The sequence below is a fragment of the Lissotriton helveticus genome, chromosome 4_1 (genome assembly GCF_964261635.1).
Source record: "Lissotriton helveticus chromosome 4_1, aLisHel1.1, whole genome shotgun sequence".
NCBI lineage: Eukaryota > Metazoa > Chordata > Amphibia > Caudata > Salamandridae > Lissotriton > Lissotriton helveticus.
The window spans coordinates 290,658,483-290,677,282 of NC_136063.1; the positions used below are offsets into that span (position 1 = coordinate 290,658,483).

Below are 18,800 nucleotides of genomic sequence, written 5' to 3' on the forward strand. Positions count from 1 at the left end.
TAAGCTTCCACCTCTTTGCAAAGTCCTCTGCCTCATTTCCTAATCACATTGAGCCATGAAGTTCGCCTCTATCATTGACGTGTAGCAAATCAGTATGTTCATGCTTGTCTGTTGTAGTTTCAATATTTACCGTTAATTATGATGACAATCTCCAAATGAAACATTTTGTTTGTTAAATCTTTTTGGGATGGCTGTAGCTGTAGAACATTGGTTCATTGAGCAGGTTTGGTTTGGCTGACTCTGCTACTTCCAATGATTAGAAAGAAGCACTATCGTAGAAAGTTTTACATTTATGGGAGATGGTGCTGCTTTGGAGAGGATTGGTTCATTTATTCATTGTCTAGGATAAAAGTGCTAAGGTTGATCAGTGTTTCCCTCCTTAAATCTTTGTAGATAAAAAATGTAAGTTGTTACTTTGTTACTGTGGTACTGTGGTACTTCTGTTATTATAGTTTAATCTCTCATTTTTAAGGGTGAGGGAGTTACAAGCTTCTCCCTCTCTGTATTGATCTGATTTGACTCAACATGAGTTTCACTCCCGGTGTAATACCAAGAGTGATGATTAACTCTGAGGTATGGGTAGGGATCTCCTCTATTTGCCATGTTGTCAGTGACCTTTGATGCAATTGCTCACAGCAACCTGCAGCATTGGCTAAGGTGTGTTGCAGGGATTAGGTGCTCCACCTGACGGTTGGTTGGCTCTCTCCTTTTCTAACTGGAGTCCTTATAGGAAAATGACTTGTGTGTGCTGGTTGAGTGCATCCTCCCGCCACCTAGCTGTTTAAATATCATGCTGCGAAAAAAACAGACTCAAAGGAAGAGAGCTGCAGTTGATGCCAAAGAATTTTACTTTGACATACACTAAGTAAAGAAGCAGAGTTGGGCTGGTTCCAGACCACATCCCCACAGGCAGGGTCGAACTGGGACAGAAAGTACACTCGGGCACCAAAGTAAACGTGGCCCTCATTAGTGAATTAGATAGCTAAAAAAGTGGCCCATGTTTGCAAAATGTAGCATTTTTGAATTTGTAAAGACAAAGCAGTATAGGTATTTTGCAAGGTGTGGAAGACGGCATGGATTTGTGCTTGCTCCAGGCCATGTTGTGCTAACATCAGGGAACCTACCAGTAAAACAAGCATTGGCAAAGTCAATCGTTGTGGCCCTTTCACATAGCTACAGTAACTCAAGGAATTACTAGAAGTCCTCTGCAAGCCAGAAGAAACAGTGTGAAGCTTTTAACAAGACTGCAACGCTTCAGCACTTTACCAGATGTCTTTTTCAAGTCAGAAGTAGCTGCTTAAGAAGACTGTCACAAAGTTGCAATAACTCATGCTGTTACTAAATGAGCCTCGAGTAAGAGGCAACTGCTTTAAAAGTCTTTCACAAAGTTGAGGGGGTGTGGGGTCAACATAAAAAATTACATATCCACTTTTGCTAATCCAATAAATTGTGCTTGATTTCAATAGGATAACTATATATGCCAGTGCTAGTATATGCTGATGAATCAATATTACAACTTTTAATAAATGTCTTGATTACTACGGAACAATTATAAAGACAACCAAATATATATATATAATTATATATATCTGTTATCAATCATTGATTAAGTGAAGTCCTTTCCTTTCAACTGTATTGTTGGGAAACTGTTTTATTGAGTGGCGCTATATCTAGGTCCTACCAAAATGCCCATTGCCTTATTCTATGGGCTGTGGTAGAAACAAGCAAAATAGCCAAATGCGAGCCGGAAGATAGAGATTTTTGGTGAAGGGCTCATATATATTCACTGAAAGAACCAAAAGTTAAAATAACATTATAATTAGGTTAAATGTTCAATAACAATGTAACGTTTTAAACTCCAAAAATCACAGAAATATACCAATTAGAGTTATCTCAAGTAACTATAGCTTGTGCCCTAAGGTAACTATTACTCGCGCCCTCGCCATGCACAGTTTTCTCATCAATATTTTCATTGGAAATGTTGAAGGGATATTATCAATGTAATAGCAGATGTCATAAGTGATGTAATAAGTGGGGTAATTAGCAGTGTATGGTGCAGTGATGTCAGAATGGGGTCCCAGGGCCAGTAGAGGGTCGGGGAGGGGAGCTGTGCACCCCTCCCCTTTTCATTCGTATTCAGCCACGGGTAGGAGATCCCCATGACCTTTTCAGACTTGGGGAGGGAGGCCCATCAACCCCCTTTCCTTTCCTTTGATGTCGGGTTCGACTTACCCTGGCCTCCCAGAGGCTCAGAGGGCAGGGGGTCCGCATGCCCCCCTCCTGTAAATAAGATTTTTCGCAATTTCCCCCTCGTAACGGGGAGGCCTGTGTTTTTTTTATTTTTACATTTTGCTGCAAATTTGTGGATGCTCTGCGAACGTGCAGCAAAAACAAGACCACATTTATTTCTGTCCCTATATAAAGTGCCTCTGGCCACCAGGCCTTAGGGCTTATGGTATCCCTCCCTTGCCCTATATGCCTTTTTTTCAAACCCTTTTTCTAGGATTTGTTCTGAGTTCCGAGTCCTAAGATGGGTGCCACCACTTCCATGTTGATGTGGTGGCAGCCAATCAGATCTTACCTTGAGATCTATCAGCTCCATGGATCATCCACAGTGTGAAATATACAAAATATTTTAGCCTTAATTGCTCAAAAACTACGGAACGGATTTACATCAAATCACAAAAAGTACGCTTGGTGGGTCAGGATTAAGCTTTGTCCTAAATTTAGTGTAACATCCGTTCAGCAGTTTCTGCAGTATCACTGTTCAATATTCTTATGGAAACTAAATGGAGAAAGTGCGTTTTGAGGCCACCTTCTTTCTTGCCCCCCCCCCCCCCCCCTCCAGATTATCTCTCAGAAACGTTCCAGGAACGAGCTAGGTGGAGACTTTTTTGTAGAAAGTTTTGTGAAGATTCATCTAGCAGTGCCAAAGTTATTAGGAAAACAAAAAATGCTTTTTATATGGACACACAGACCTAACTGTAATTAACCAGTGGCGATTGGCACTGGGCTATAGAAAGATAGGTAGATAGATAGGTAAATAGGTTGATGGATAGATATTCAAACCTACAATTCCTCAAGTCTTTATTAGAGGTTCTGCTCTAGTGAAATGCTAAATCTTCAAAATTTCTGCCCAGAGCTGCAGTTCCTTAAGGCCTTTTTGAGTCAAATGCAAAATCATTGATATTCTTAAATGAAGCTGCAGTTCCACTAGTGGTTACTAGGTGTCACTTTTCTGTCTCTCAGGTTTCTGGTGCACTTTAACGCAAACCTTGGTCGCGGGATCTGTCGAATATCGGTATTCAGAATATTCTACTGCTTCAAAATGATCCGCTTGATCTTATTCGAGTACGAGTCAAATGAGCTTACACACGTCATAACATCTTCAGTTGGTCATATAATGGTTTCCGGGAGGGCTTCACAGTTGTTATTCCGGGCTCTCTTTTCAGCTTGTCTGATGATGTTGGTTGGATGATTTCTATCAGACAGATTCCTACTGAGCGATCTCACTTTCTGTCGTATTCCTTCACTGAACTGCAGTTCCTCTGGAGGCGGAGGAATTGACCATACAGCAAATTCTCTCGGAGGGCTTTGGGGTGGTGACTCTCAAAGAGTAGGAAGCTATTGCAATTGGTGTTCTTCTTATAGGTCTTCGTACAGAGTCGTGCCTCCTTCCGGGAGATTAGTATATCCAGAAAAGGTATTGCCTGTTCGGAGGATGATTGGGTGAACCTCAAGTAAGAGTTCAAGGTATTGATCCATTTGCCAAACTCGTGGCCATTTAGATCATCACCCTTCCACAGTACATCTCCTCTTCATCAGTATGTTTTCCTTGATAGGGTTGGTGTCTGTAAAAATGAGTTGGTCCTCAAAAGATGCCATTTAGAGGCAAGCCAGGCTCAGGGCGAATGTACTTCCCATTGATGTCCCTTAAGTGCCACTGAAGCATATTCTATGATGAAATCAATAAATGACCCTGCGTCCATGTTTATGCTCTCTGGCAAGATTCGATGACCTTGATGGTGGCATCCTATGTTATGTTGGTGTATAATGCCTCCACATCTAGCGTCATCAGAAGGTCACTCTCGTGGATTGTCAAAATAAAGCAAAAGGTTTAGGATATCCCTCATATCTTTGATAAAAGGAGGCATCTCCTGAACCAGCGGTTGGAGGTAGTGGTTACAGAACCTGTTGATGGTTTTCCAGCGTGGAACCAATGCCAGAGACCATGGTCGTCCTGGTCGGGGGTTAATACCCTTGTGTATTTTTGGCAATGTGTAAAAATATGGGGTTCAAATACGTGTTCAATAGGATTTCTGCTTTGTGTTGAGTGATCCAGCTTGGTGCTTCTGCTGTTCTCACCGTGGATTTTATTGCTAGGATCTGAACCCAATAGGTGTTAGTACCTCGTATCTGCTAACTGGCGTAAGCATTCTCAGTCATATTCTGTGAAGTTCACTAATAAGATTGCACCGCCCTTGTCCGCTGGTTTAATGATAAAAGTGGGGTCTTCAGTGAGGGCAGCAATGGCCTTGCATTGTTACCCGGGCAGATTGTCATAGGGCATTGGTGTCCCAGTCTATGCAGTCTCCTTGAGCATAGTTTTTTCAAAATTGAAGATCTCACATATTGTCATCGCGGCATTAGGTGTGAATCTTGATGGTAGTCTTAGAAAAGAATCATCTCTGTCATGGATTGGGTTTGTTCAGGAAGAAAGCTTTCAACCTGATTTTGCCGAAAAATTGGTGAAGTTTGCTGTTGAGCCCTAACTGGTCTTCCCGTGGGGTGGGCACAAAGCTGAGGGCTTTCCTCAGGACCATCTTTTCGTCTTCAGTGAGGGTCCAATCTGAGAAATTGACTATCAGTTTTCTTAGCCATCTGGCTCCTGGTCCTTCTCTGGGTGTCATGTTGTTGCCAGTGTACCTGTTTGTTGTTTCCTCTGCTCCTGCCCCAGCTTCTGCCTTAAAAAGGTTGGGGGAAAGGGAGATAGATGAAACGTAGAGGAGAGGAGACCCTGAGACAGTGCGCTAAGCGGGGAAGAAGTATAGAAAAAGATGGATGGGTAACAGCTGAGTGGTGTGAGGAAAAGCAACATAGAAAACCTTGAGTTCACAGTAGCGCGATACCTTCTGCGGGTGGCTATCACTGATCTACCATAAAGTACTGTAGCAAAGTGTGTGAGTGACCCATGACAAAAGCCTGCAGCATCCTAGCTCCCCAGAACAGAGTTCCACGGCTCACATCTGAACTGATTGGCAAAATATATTTGCATGCTACCATTTGTTAGCTATTGGTCTAAATAAACTAATTATTGAATCACCCAAAATATGCTTAGATATGTCATAAACATTTGGAAAGGATGACGATGCATTCTGTTATTGATCCTTTCCTCAATCAGTATTTTTGATGGCACACATTGCACATTGTGGATTGCCTTTTATGTTCTCTACTTCAGTTTATGATTACAGGTGGGAATCTCGAGGACAGCAAGGAGGCCCTCCAGCTTTCACAAACAAATGGTATGTATACTATGTGTTTTTAACTGCTGGTTTTCACAAAAACAAGTTCCCTTGTGGCAACAGACCAAGATGAGGGCGACTGTATGTTTTAGTTGTTGGTGTGTGGCCTAAGCACCTGCACAGAATCACCGTTACCCATAATCTGGGTTCAAGATATCTGTAAGTCTATAAATTAAATTGATGTATTCTTTAAAGTTCAGTTAAGCACAGTTTTAACAATTACAAGATGCACTCTTATAATATTAAAGTGAGAAAAAAAATAATGACTTCCTCTTCAAACCTGCTTCTTAGCAAACACGTTGTGTATTTGTTCATATTGGGCCCGATTCTCAAAGCAGTTTGTGCACTTATGTTAGACTTAGGTGCGCAAAAGGGTAGGTACAAGTGTACATTCACATTTTGCATTCACAAAACTTGAATCTACCCTTTTAAAGTGATTTGTTCACCCAAAATGACACCAACATGGTATAAGTTTACAGGTTGCATAGTACTTACAGGGTGCGGAGTGGACGTTCCATTACGGGGATGCCTTGAAATATGTATGGACACCTGGAAAATTATGAGTTTGTGGATATTCGCAAACTGGAAGGTTTGCAACTTTATAAGGTTGAACATTTACTTCAGTCAGTGGGGGAATTGTGAGGCAGCAACCCCAGCATTGATCAGGGTACAGAATGTGTGATTACCACATTCAAAAATATTTCCTTTTGGGAAAAAATTCAAAGTACAAATATTCTTTTGCGAATTGTTTGTGAAGCCCGTTTTATATTTTGAAGATGAAAATACTTTTGTCTGTGAAAAACTTTGAATTCACAAGAAAATCCCAAAACTGCTTTAGGAAATGGAAGCTGATGCAGATTCCAGGAATCCTCTTTGATTTCCCAAAAAAGCATATAAATTGCTCCAAATGTCGGCTTAATTCTAATAAATTTACTTTAGCTCTTTTTTCGGACTCGGTCAACAGTGCTTTAAGTTCACTTCATCAATGAGGCGCCAATTGACGATGTTTGCTTCCGCTGCATAATAAAATCTGAGTTTTAGTTTGTACTTAGACAGGTTTTACAGTACAGTTGGCTGCCATCCCACGCGCTGTGGAGAATTTGAACAGAGTGACCCTGACCAATATTTAGCGGCACTCCAAAATCTAATCGAGAAAAATAAGGGAAAAGTTATAGCCGTTGGAGAATGCGGTCTGGGTAAGTTTTGCACGCATGTTGTATTTTACACTAACTTAATTAGGTGTCAAAGGCTAAGACATTTACCGGAATAGATTTTCCTTTTGTCTTGCAGATTTTGATAGACTACAATTTTGTCCTAAGGAAACCCAGTTGAAGTGAGTGAGTTCCTGTCTTTAGTGCATGCATTTTGTTGTTCAAAAGTCTTAAAAACGATGTCTGCCATTTCCAAATGCAAGGGACAGAATCAGAGCAAGGGAAGCAAATTTGGAAGTGATAGCAATAGGTTAGATGTGACGTAAGTACTAGTTGACTAGTGTGCATTTAAAGTGTCATCGTTACCATAATAAATTAATTCTGTCTTAGCAAGGTTATGCCTTTTGCTTGTGATTCTCCTCAACAGATAAGCTATGTACATTGACCGCTAATGTAAATGAGAGATGAGATACCATGTTCAGCTTCTTTCCACCGATAATTAGATTTGAAAAGATTTTAGAGCTATCCGATTTAAAAATAAGCTTCTACAAGATGAAAGGCAGGCTGGGAGTCAATTGTGTACATCAATGAAATGTCCAAGTTACTCTGCAGATATGACAATAAAAAGCAGACCTGTACTGAGCAAAAGCGTCTAAGTGTATAGCAATGGATTAGAAATGTTCTTATTCCATCATTAATAATTCCTAAATAAAAAGGATGTGTAGTTTAGGGGTCTCCAACAAGTAGCTCGGGAGCTAATAGTAGGTCACAAGGAACTTAGAAGTAGCTCTCAGAGATGAAGTTAAACCCTGTACCTTATTCAAAGGATATGTTCATCTCAAGACACTATTGAGTGGTCAATGGCAGGGTCTCCTGTTAACATTCAAACACACACTGTCAGCCTTCGGGGTCTGTCACATGACAGACCCTGTAGGCTCCACTCTCAATCTAGCAAAGGCACAAGGAGATTGGTCATGTTGTAGGCCCTGCTCTATCAATCACACTACGAGGAGTCTAAACAATAGGCAAGGAAAGAAGAGTACCAGCAGTAGTGACAGCAATAGCCAGTGTGGACTCACCAACGTCTGCGACTGCAGAAGCCAGAGTGAAAATGTGCGAGTTGGGTGCATGATGAGCCCGGGAGCTGGGAAGAGCAGGGTCTGGATCCAGAGCTGTGGTAATTAAGAGCCTCGGGTGCACGTGTCTGTGTCTGTGCATTGAAATGTGCATATTGGTATGTGTCTGTCTGTATGTGGCCCTACCGCAAAACAGTATTGATCAATGAAGGTATGCCTGGTTTTAAAGGCTACCAAAGCTCTATTCTGCAACTATTATAAGGGGTTAATGTCTGGCCTAACTGTATCTCTTCATAGAAAAACAGTGGTAATGGCATAATAATGGTCATCCTTGATGTATTTTGGGCATTCTTAGTCTACTTGTGGCATACTGGTGCAATCCTTGGCCTATTAGGGATGGCTACAGCTAGGCCAGTCATGCTCTTGACATAATAGTGCCCCCATTCACTGCATAATAGCACGGTATACTGGCCATTTTGTTGTCCGTTGTTGGCACAATGGTGGCCATGGTATAATGGTGGGCATTATCAGCATATTATAGGCATCCATGGTGTTATGGTGAGCATCCATGGCCAATGACTGTAACACCTAGGAATTTGAAGAATACTCTTTCCAAGTGAGGGATTTGGACATGTCATTATGTGATGAGGTTGCCAAGCCGATGTTTGGGTGCTGTGTACATACTAAAAATTAAAACCATGAAAGCTATGTTTTTTGAGGAAAGATTTTCCATCTGTAACATTGGGTTTGTTTGGCCAAAATGGAAAATGGAACTTACTAAAAAAAATGTGTATTTTCAGAAACTGATCGTCTAATGAAGGCGTACGGTTCTATTTTGAAAACACATTCAAAGCTGTTGGTCATCTTAAAGAATTGGGTGGTCACTACTGATAATTCTGCTTAGGGTGGTCACTAGTGTAATGCTAACGTGAGGTCTCTAATTTACAGTAATTCGATTTGCTGCTAGTTTGAGAGGATTTTCCTTGAGCAGAAATAGCTCTCACAATAGAAAATTGGAGACCACTGATGTAGATATTTTAACATGTGACACAGTGTCAGTGACAAGGGGTTTTAGAAACCACCAGACTTAATAAAACATGTAAACCGCTAGTCTTGATTGAAGTGTCTTTATTCACACACACACACCGGTGAGGCTTACAGCACAGGAGATAACAACTGACTGCTTCGCTCAGCCTCCAACATTCCCTGAATGACACTACATTCTCAGGAAGAATGTTACACTTAAAGGCATATATATAACACATCTCCCTTTTTATAATAATAAAATAATAAAAGAAAAGAAAACAAATTACAGAAACAGTTCATCACACAAAATGCGAGAACAAAACTACAAATACAATAGAAAACAAAAACTCCATTAAACTTCAAATGAAATCTCATTTGAGATGATAATCTCGCAAATACAAAGGAGCTCTTTTAGCTCTAGAACTGCGAGAAGGAAAACGAGAAGGAAAACAAGAAGTATCAGCAGGAACTTCATCCGAAATTTTAGATCTTGACTTCACATCAGCATCCCCTTCCCTACATTTTGCCAAACGAGACATGCTCCACACATCCCCACCAGCAAGCATGACAACATTCTTCATGACCTTTACAATGCGCCTAGGTCCAAAATATTTTGATTCCCCTTTTGGAGACCACACTGCCTTTTTAACATAAACTAAATCACCCACCTTCCATGCATCTTTCTTCACTCCCATTTTCACATCAAACCTCCTCTTGTAGTTACTCTGGTAGTTCCTAATTCTCCAATTGTTGACAACACAACCTCTAGCCTTCACATTTAACCAAAAAGGATTAAGTTTAGAACCCGCCATCTTAACTTTTAAACACTTAAAAGGAGAACAACCCGAAATGTTGTTTGGAGTATTCCTATGTGCCCACAGCTTCCCTCTAAGAACAGGTTTAAGTGGGACCCTCAACTCCAGAGCAGTTTGAGCAGAGGCTCTAACCAATCTGATCATACTCTCCACCAGACCATTTGCCGGGGGAACATAAAGGGCAGTCCTCTGATGAGTGATAGACAAATTATTCAAAAAATCAGAAAATTCCTGTGAAGTGAACTGCACCCCATTATCAGAAACTAAAATGTCAGGTATGCCCTCACAAGTGAAAGCATCCTTCAAGAATTCAATAACATTCTTAGAAGTGACAGAACTCATACAAGAAGCAGACACCCACTTAGAAGTATAGTCTACTAACACAACTACAAATCTTTCACAAGGGGCTAAATTGTCAAAAGGACCAACTAAATCCACAGCAAGTTTGGACCAAGGACGTACAGGTATTGCCACAGGGGAAAGAGGAGCAGTTCTTATTTTCCTTGATTTATCATTCCCTGCACAGATGACACACTCTTTAACAACATCCTCAACGATCTACCTCAGGCCACCAGTACGATTCTCTAACTCTAGCCTTTGTGAGGCTATGCCTCAAATGCCCCTTATGAGCAAGGTTACTCACCTTTTCACGCATCAACAAAGGAGGAATAAGTCTGTTACCACGAAAAAGTTCACCCTCCACAATGTTTAACTCATCCCTGTTATTCCAGTAACCTCTTGTACAATCAGGAACATCTTTCAAAACAGGCCAACCATTTACCACAAAATTCAAAATATGCACTCTGGCTTCATCATTTGCAGAACAACCTTTCCACTCCACCTCATTCAACGCTGATTCCTTTACCCACGAAACTGTGTGACAATCAGATTCAACCACCACATGCTTTTCCAAAGGTAATCTCGAAAGGAAATCAGCTGGAACATTTTTTAAACCAGGTAAATACTCTACACAAAAATTGTACTCAAAAAGCCCTTCAATCCACCTCTTGATTCTAGGGGTAGTACATTCGACATTTCTGCAAGAGAAAATCTGAACAAGAGGCTTGTGGTCAGACCTGATCAAAAATGGTAAACCCCACAAATAAAACCTAAAATGTTTAATAGCCCATGCACAGGCAAGAGCCTCGCGCTTGATTACTGAATAACGTTCCTCAGCTCCCTTCAATGAACGAGAAGCAAAACCAATCACTTTTTCAGAACCATCAACAATTTGAGAAAGGACAGCACCCAGGCCACGAATACTTGCATCAGTTGTTAAAATCGTTTTTCTCTTTACATCAAAATGGCCTAAAGTAGGCATTTTCCCAATCTCAGACTTCACAGAATTGAAAGCTTCAGCACATTCCTGATCCCATTTAAAAACTGTACCTTTCTTTAACAGAAGTCTGATAGGTTGCATGGCACTAGCAAAATTATAAATACACTTAGAATAGTATTCAGACAAACCTAGGAATGACTTCACTTGGTCTTTGTTTGACGGTGAGGGAGCTTTCAAAATTGCCTCAGCCAGATCAATTTTTGGACTGATACCTTCACCTGATATTGAATGTCGAAGGTAGGTCACAGAATTCACCCTGAATTTAAATTTTTCACTTTTCAAGGTTAATCCAAATATTTATTCACACACACACCGGTGAGGCTTACAGCACAGGAGATAACAACTGACTGCTTCGCTCAGCCTCCAACATTCCCTGAATGACACATACATTCTCAGGAAGAATGTTACACTTAAAGGCATAGATATAACAAGACTCATTGTGAGCTTCCTAATAATCGAGATGGAAGGCAGAAGGGGTGTGTGGCAACGACTGATCTACACAGGTTTGCATTAAGAATACAATTGAAGTTATCTGTCCAAATAATGAGTCTGTCTTTGTACAGGATACAATGCTGCAGACCTTATGGGAGAGCTCTACTGTGCCCAGGTTGTATCCATACATGTTTGAGTCACACCTCTTTCCTTGATATTGTACTTGTTATGACAAAAAACATCCTGGTTGGGCTATATGTGGCGGTAAATAGTGACATCTACCCGTTGTACCTCTCCTTGTTTATGTGGAGAAGCTGCTAATGCAGTATGCTTCTTCCATCATTAGAGCACTCTGCCTTAGGTGATAAACAATGATTAATTGAACTGTAAATTATAACCCATGATGGCTGTAAAAACCAATAAAAAGTATTTAAAAAGAAAATCAGAGTACTCTGCCTTGAGTACATGCATTTACTATAGGAATGACATTTTTCTTGTTAACTCCATTCTTTCTGCAGCATTTTTTGTTTTCATTGATACTAGTGGTCAAGTCAGGAAGTGCACTGCTTGATGGTAACAAGGTTCAGCGTGTCTCTGTTATCTCCAGCAAATTATTATATCAATGTTTGAGTCTGGAATGTAAACACTGGCTAGGAAATGTTCCCCAGGAGCGAGGTAAATAAAGTATACGAACAGGCTATTTAATTCATGCGTTTTTGTTCAGAAGGTAGGACATCAACAACAAAACAAAGAAAACTTCACATTGTCTTTAAAAGGAAATGCATTTTTCAAATAGTTTTCGAGTTATCTCTCCATGTGCTTAGCTGCATGTGTAACAAGTAAGCCAGTTATGGCTATTTAGCCATCAGATCATTTCTTTCCGATTTACTTTAGTCACTTTCAGTCATTTACATCAATTAACAGTTTCCATGTGTTTTTTTTTAATATTTTGGATTTTGCTACTATTCTCTTTTTAGGTATTTTGAAAAGCAGTTTGACATAGCCCGAGCAAACGAAATTGCCAATGTTCCTCCACTGTAGAAATTCACACAAGGAGTTCTTAGGTGAGTTTGTTTAACCTATGGGACAGTTTAGAAAATATGTTTTAAAACTCAGTGTTGCTTACATTAGTTATATTTTATTAACAGACATAATGAGAAGAAACCGGGACAGGTGCTGTGGGGGAGTTGTAAGTATTTACTAAAAAGATTATTCAGCCCTTCATTTTAAGTTGATCAGATTCTGTATCAATCTAGTAACTTTGAACCATTGAAAGGAAAACGATCCTCACGATTCAGTATAGCTTTCATGTACCAAAATGCGGTTTAAATATGTCATTAAACGTGGCAGTACCAGAGAACCATAAGGATTAAAAACTGACATAGGTGATTTTACCCATGTTGATTGAATATTCCATACTATCATGGTCACAGAATTTAAAGTTTGAGTGGATTACTCTTCTACTACTCTTGTGAAAACATGGGAACTGGAATTTACTCAGGTGAGGCACAAGATGTGGTCACACATGGTAATGCTTTCACTTTGTGGTAACCATCACAGGAGGATTCAGGCTCTGGACAGCAGCTTTTATTCTCCATTAAAAACCTGTTCCCTACACCGGCCTGAAGGAATCAGTAGGGTTTAGTCTAGTCTTCCAACACCAATTTATTTTCGATCTTCAACCAATGTATCCTCAAGGTATATAATAATGAAATAGCTGAGAATAAAATGTATTATTGTACCCTTAAAAGCGTTGCTCCTGGTAATGGTACTTTGAAGTGCCTCTACTGCTGCAGAGCGCTCTTAACCTTGAAGCAATGAAAAAGAGTGGTATTGACGTGGCAGTTATGGATGACGTTGACCAAGCCTTGGTTCAAGAATTAATTTACAAGCTTTTTATTCATTGACCTGCCGCATGTAGGCGCCTAACCAGGATCTTTGCTTCACCAGCATGTACCTTATATTTGTCAAAATCTCTAAATGTGCTCCCTGTGTGGGCATACTTTTATTTTGGTTCACTTGGGGGATCATTGCTTGTGTTCTGATGTCCATATGGCTGGACTATTCGGTCCACTGATCTTTGTGTTGCATCTAGCAAGTGGAGTATGGGTCCGACTCCTTCTGTGAGTTCAGCAGCCTCTCTCTTGACCGTCCAGTGCTCTCCATTCTAGTGATGTCTATGGCAGGACAGATCATTAGTAACTGGGTCATTAGTAAACTGTTTGGGCTGAGTGGTATCCATCTTACATCAGGCCACACTTTTACTCATCACCATGTGCAACAGTCCTCTGTTCATTTTGGAAGAGTTTGTGGCACTGTCACAATTACTCTCTGCCCCACCTACTACACTCAGAGTCCCCTCAGTCCTCTTCCTGGGGCACACAAGTGTTCCAGCCACATTCTCCCACATGGTGGACTTGTCCAGGCTCCTTTTCTGAAGCCTTGACTTTTTTGTGTCACCTACCTTGTGTGGGCCAGTATCTTGGGTCCACTGTTTGTTTGTGCAGATCTGCACCAGTTTATTTAGCCTCCAAGACATCTCTTCATCATTCTGTTTTGTTTTAAGTTCCTCATTACGAATCCACCATTTCAACCTCCTAAATCATTCGTAGGAGATATGTGCTGTGTGCTGGAGGGGCATAATTAACCTGGAGCCTGACTAGTTATGTCCATTGTATGCCGTTTTAAAATCACATGCTTGGAAAATCATTTGCATGTCACCTGACCTTTGCTTTGTGCACCTTTTGTTTTGGTATTGTACTCATTTTTCACTGTGTTTTAAGTTGGTTCTTCACGATCTCCAGAATAGCATGATTTAAACTTTAATCAAGCAAAACATATTTCATATGCAATAAAATATATAATTCTGTAGTGATACAAATCAAATGACCTTGACCTACTTGCATTTATCCAAGGTAGTGTATTGTTAAACATATTACATCACACTTAGGGCCTGATTACGATCTCGCTGGGAAAGCCCTACGGCCTATTCGGACCCGTAGAGTTTTCCGAACGACTCGGGCTCCGAGCGACCGATTACAATGCAATTGTGCGCTGATGGACTTGGGTCACTCGGAGTCCCATTGAAGTCTATGGGTGCCTGTTGTACATCGCGTGCATAGGCTCCCATAGAGAAAAAGGTAGCGGAAAAGGGCACCTCCAGTCGATAGGACGCCTTGGTGCCCCCGCACCGTGCATGCATGTGGTAGGGGGGACCTTTTGGTCCACCCCAGAAACCAATTCGTAGGGCTACGGGTGAAGTGGGGCCTGCCACGGGCCTCCAAAGTACGTCTCCGGCAACCGCGACATCTCGTATCTAACTGACAGACGCGCTCATCGTACTTGCTCGCTCAGAAATCTGCCCCATTGCGCAGCGTGAGTCAGCCATGTTAGAGTCATCCGGAAGGCATCGCTGACAGGTACGAGTTGTTTGGAGCACAAGGCTATATACGCATTCCACTTGCTCGCTCGTACAGCGGCTCAAGTGTTTCGGAAAATGGGGCAGTGAGTCGAGCTCGCTCTTGACGAATGCGGTCCGTAGCCCTTCCGAGCGAGCTTGTAAGCGGGCCCTTACTGTTAAACATGTAACATCACATTAGACAGTTGGATTAGGTTATATAAAATAGATGAAGGATATAGGGCCTCATTCTGAGTGCACCAGCTTATTCCGGCACAAACATTGCCATGGGAAATGCAGTTTGTGCACATTAACGAGTAGTTATTTTAAACTTTATAAACGCTTTAGTGTCATGGAATTGGGGATTAACATACAAAAACTGTATCTGTGAAATTTTCTGTAACAATATATCCACCTTATTGTGCTATTTTGGCCACATGACTTCCTGCTCACCGTACCGGCACCTGTTTTCCGTTCTGCAGACCACAACCAGAATAAGACTTAAGCACATCCTGCCACAGGGTGAATTTGTTTTTAAGCATGCAATAAAGAGGTTTATGGACATAGTGGAAACAGGGTCCCATCATAAGTACCACAATGTGGCCCAAGTCTCTTGGTTTCCGATCTGAAATGCAGGCGGCCAGTGTGCTAAACATCCTCTTCTATGGCAAAGATGTCTTTTGGAAGGAGTTTAGTGAGGCACTCCAGTCCATCAAGGCTGCCATTGACACGCCAAGGCTACTAGAGTCCTGTCACTGAAGCTCTTCACTACCTTTTGAGGAACAAGAGGTAGGTTCATGCAATCACAGAAGTGTCCTATCCACAGTTTCAACAACGACCCTTCTCTACCAGGCCTTGTTATTGACTGGCCAGCTGTGTCTATTACTCACCTGTTTAGTCCTTCAGGCAACCCTTGCAGGGGCAGGCAATGGCCACACAAATCACGTTTGCCCACGATAAGGTTGACAGACAGGTGTTCGGGATAGTGATTGCCCATTCAACACGAGTAAGGGCCCCCACAGTTTTGTTCATGGTCAGTATGCTGCTGATAGACATCTGCAAGGTGGTCTTCTGAAAATCATCAAAGATCTTCTACGAACATTGCTACTTGGATGCTGACAAAAAGGCTAAAGCTGCTGTGGGACATGCAGTGCCGAAGAATATATTTCAATGATGGTACAACTCTTCACTTGCCTGCTAGTTATCTGGGGCTAGGTTATTTACTCAGTTTACTTGAGAATCAATGAAGCATCTAGAAAAGAGTAGGTTACTTAACTGTAAAGCAGGCACTTCAATATGGGTGCATTTTTCAAATTCACATGCCCCACTTCCAACCTCCCGAGCGAGTTGGATGTTGCATGTTTATGTGACAACTGCTCAGAATCTAACAGGGAGGTGCTTGGGTAGGGACCATTACAAGGTAGAGAAGGATGTGTAAAACTGAGCTCAAATGATTTTAGAAATGTGCCTTTGCTGAGCTTTCGCTTAACGATATGACATGAGTAGTAAAAAAAGGTATACCTTCGAGCAGACTCAAAAGTGACAGTTATCCCCCCCCCCCTAAAATGGATGTCACTTCCGTAGTCAGGATTTCTGAGGCCCCTCCCCAGAGGTGACATTACTTCTCAGTCACATGAACATGGTTGGTCATGTGATCATCGGGGGCGTAATGTGTCTGGGGGTTGTGAATTCGCATGGTCAGCTGACCCAACCAGTCACATGACCTGGCTGTGATGTCACCAGCAAACATTGACTCTAGAAGATCATGTAACTTGGGGTTGTGATGTCACCTGTGTGTAAGCAGAACCTTATGCCAACATTCAGAACACCCTAAATTCAGATCATCTCAAGTTTTCTTTTTACCTTAGACGGTTCTGCCCCAAATTGTGTTGTGCTAAAAGGCATCCTCCCCAGCATCAATTTAGCAGATTAATAGTCATAAGTAACAGGACTACTCAATAATTGAGTTCTAGATCAGAGAAAAACTAAAGAGTTTTATTACAAATCCCAAAATTCAAGCAGTACAAAATAGTGGGAAGAGCAGGAGTGCATGGCAAAAGCAGTATCACAACAGCAGCCATGTTATCCAATATGGTGTTTCTAAATAAATGTGGCACAACTAAATTGCATTAGTAATCACGCTTCTAGTCATCATATTCCATTTGTTTCTACTGTAACCATGTTAATTCAGCATTTTTGTATTTGATCCATCATAAAGTAATTATTTATTTTTATTTATTTGAGAAAAGATAAACCCAGGATTAAATGCTACCAAAATTCCCCCCTCTCTGCTAATTCTAATAATCACACAACTCCGTAATAAAACTTTATTAATCAGAAAATTATTCAGTCAGCATGATTTTCAGTTTTTTTCTGGAGTTCGCCACTACCATCTTCAATTGGTTGTAGACATGATCCTTGATATTTTCCATTTCAGACTCAGTACATCTCTTCCTTAAACCATTATTACTTTTATTTTTACACCTCTTAATCATATACTCAGGAAATGTAAACAAAAGAAATAAAACAATTGTACAAACCATTATAATTATTACAAGTGATAGAATTAGTCTTTGAGTCCTCCCACCAAAATCATCTAGTCATTCACCAACTTTGCTAAAATCCTCCCCTTGCTCAATAAAACAGAAACTACAGCTTCTTATAAACCAGGCTCTTCAAAAGATTGAAGAGCATGCAAGAGGTGTTAGTATTGTTAATAATATAAGAATTAATAATCATTCTGTTATCAGGCACATATGTAAAATAGCTCTTAGTCTTTATTACCTTGTAAACTCCATCTTCCTTTGCTAGGAAAATATCTAATGCTAAACGATTCTGCATCATCATAGACCTACTAGTAATCATTTCTACATTTACCTGTTTTAAAGCACATGCTGAATCTACTGCAAGCTTATCAACTAAAGTGGAGATACATCTAATTTTCACACCTTTAGAAGGAATAATGACGCCTAATATAGCAAAAACTATCTTTCCAAAACTCAGTTTTACTGTTTTCAGGTCCACTACATCATCCATTTTAGTCACATGAGAAACTCTAGGAAACACTAAATCAAGTAAACATGAACCAACCCACTGTGCAGCACATTGAAATGGGCAGTCACCCCACAAACATAATAAATCCCTCTCAAGATTGGTTCTCCACCCATCAAATAATTCCCACACACTTCATAACTTCTTTCATACAAACTCTTTCCCACATATTCAGCCATACCATTCTTTGAAGGTCTTCTTTGTACCATACGCAATTCATCCCTCAGTTTCTGCTCCAACTTTGACCTAGGATGCCAGTCAGTCAAAAACTTTATTTCGATTTATAAAACCACAAAAGTTAATACATAGTACATAGAGGTGAGAATATATAAAAAATATAGCCAAATTAAACACATAGGTGTGTTGCATGGATTTAAATCACTCCTTCCTTTAAAAAATACATAATTGTACAATAAATAGTTAAAAAACAGCTAAAACAAACCAGCTAAGAAGTTCACCCCTGAGATACTACCTCCTAGGATGATAATGTTTCCTTAATTCATATACAATCAGATTAGGTTCATTTGAGGATCATAATAAAAATACATGGTACATAAGCAATTGTCAGAAGAGAAACTATAAAACATAAAACATTTACTAACAGCTCCTCTTCTTTCAACGAATCACCCCAAACCCAGCCCAAGAACTTAGCGACAGCAATCACAATGTGGTCTTCAGTAGACGTTTTTAAAATCCTGAATGCCTCGCTACTTGGCCTAGTCCACAGATTTAAACATGCAGGTTTCAACAATCTAGACCTGGGTTTTCTATAGGCTGGACAAGCAAACAGAATATGTGCCAGTGATTCGTAGGGGTTAGGACAGAATAGACAATTGCTACTGTTCGAGCTACACCAGTTACTGGTAAATACATTAATAGGGAGTGAACCCTCCCTAAACTGATGATACAATTTCCTGTTTTTAGGGGTAGTTATCAGATCTCAATACCCCTCATATTTCACTTCGTGCTTAAGTCAAGGAAGTCTCTAGAC

General features: G+C 40.7%; 1 protein-coding gene across 1 annotated transcript in view; it reads left to right on the top strand.

Annotated features, from left to right (window-relative positions):
* TATDN1 (TatD DNase domain containing 1) overlaps positions 1-18,800 on the top strand; it is a 216,552-nt gene that overhangs the window by 91,198 nt on the left and 106,554 nt on the right. Inside the window, 6 exon segments of the mRNA XM_078686792.1 lie at positions 5,459-5,522; positions 6,575-6,718; positions 6,813-6,855; positions 12,339-12,366; positions 12,368-12,425; positions 12,510-12,550. Of these exon segments, the coding sequence (XP_078542918.1) occupies positions 5,459-5,522; positions 6,575-6,718; positions 6,813-6,855; positions 12,339-12,366; positions 12,368-12,425; positions 12,510-12,550 (378 nt within the window).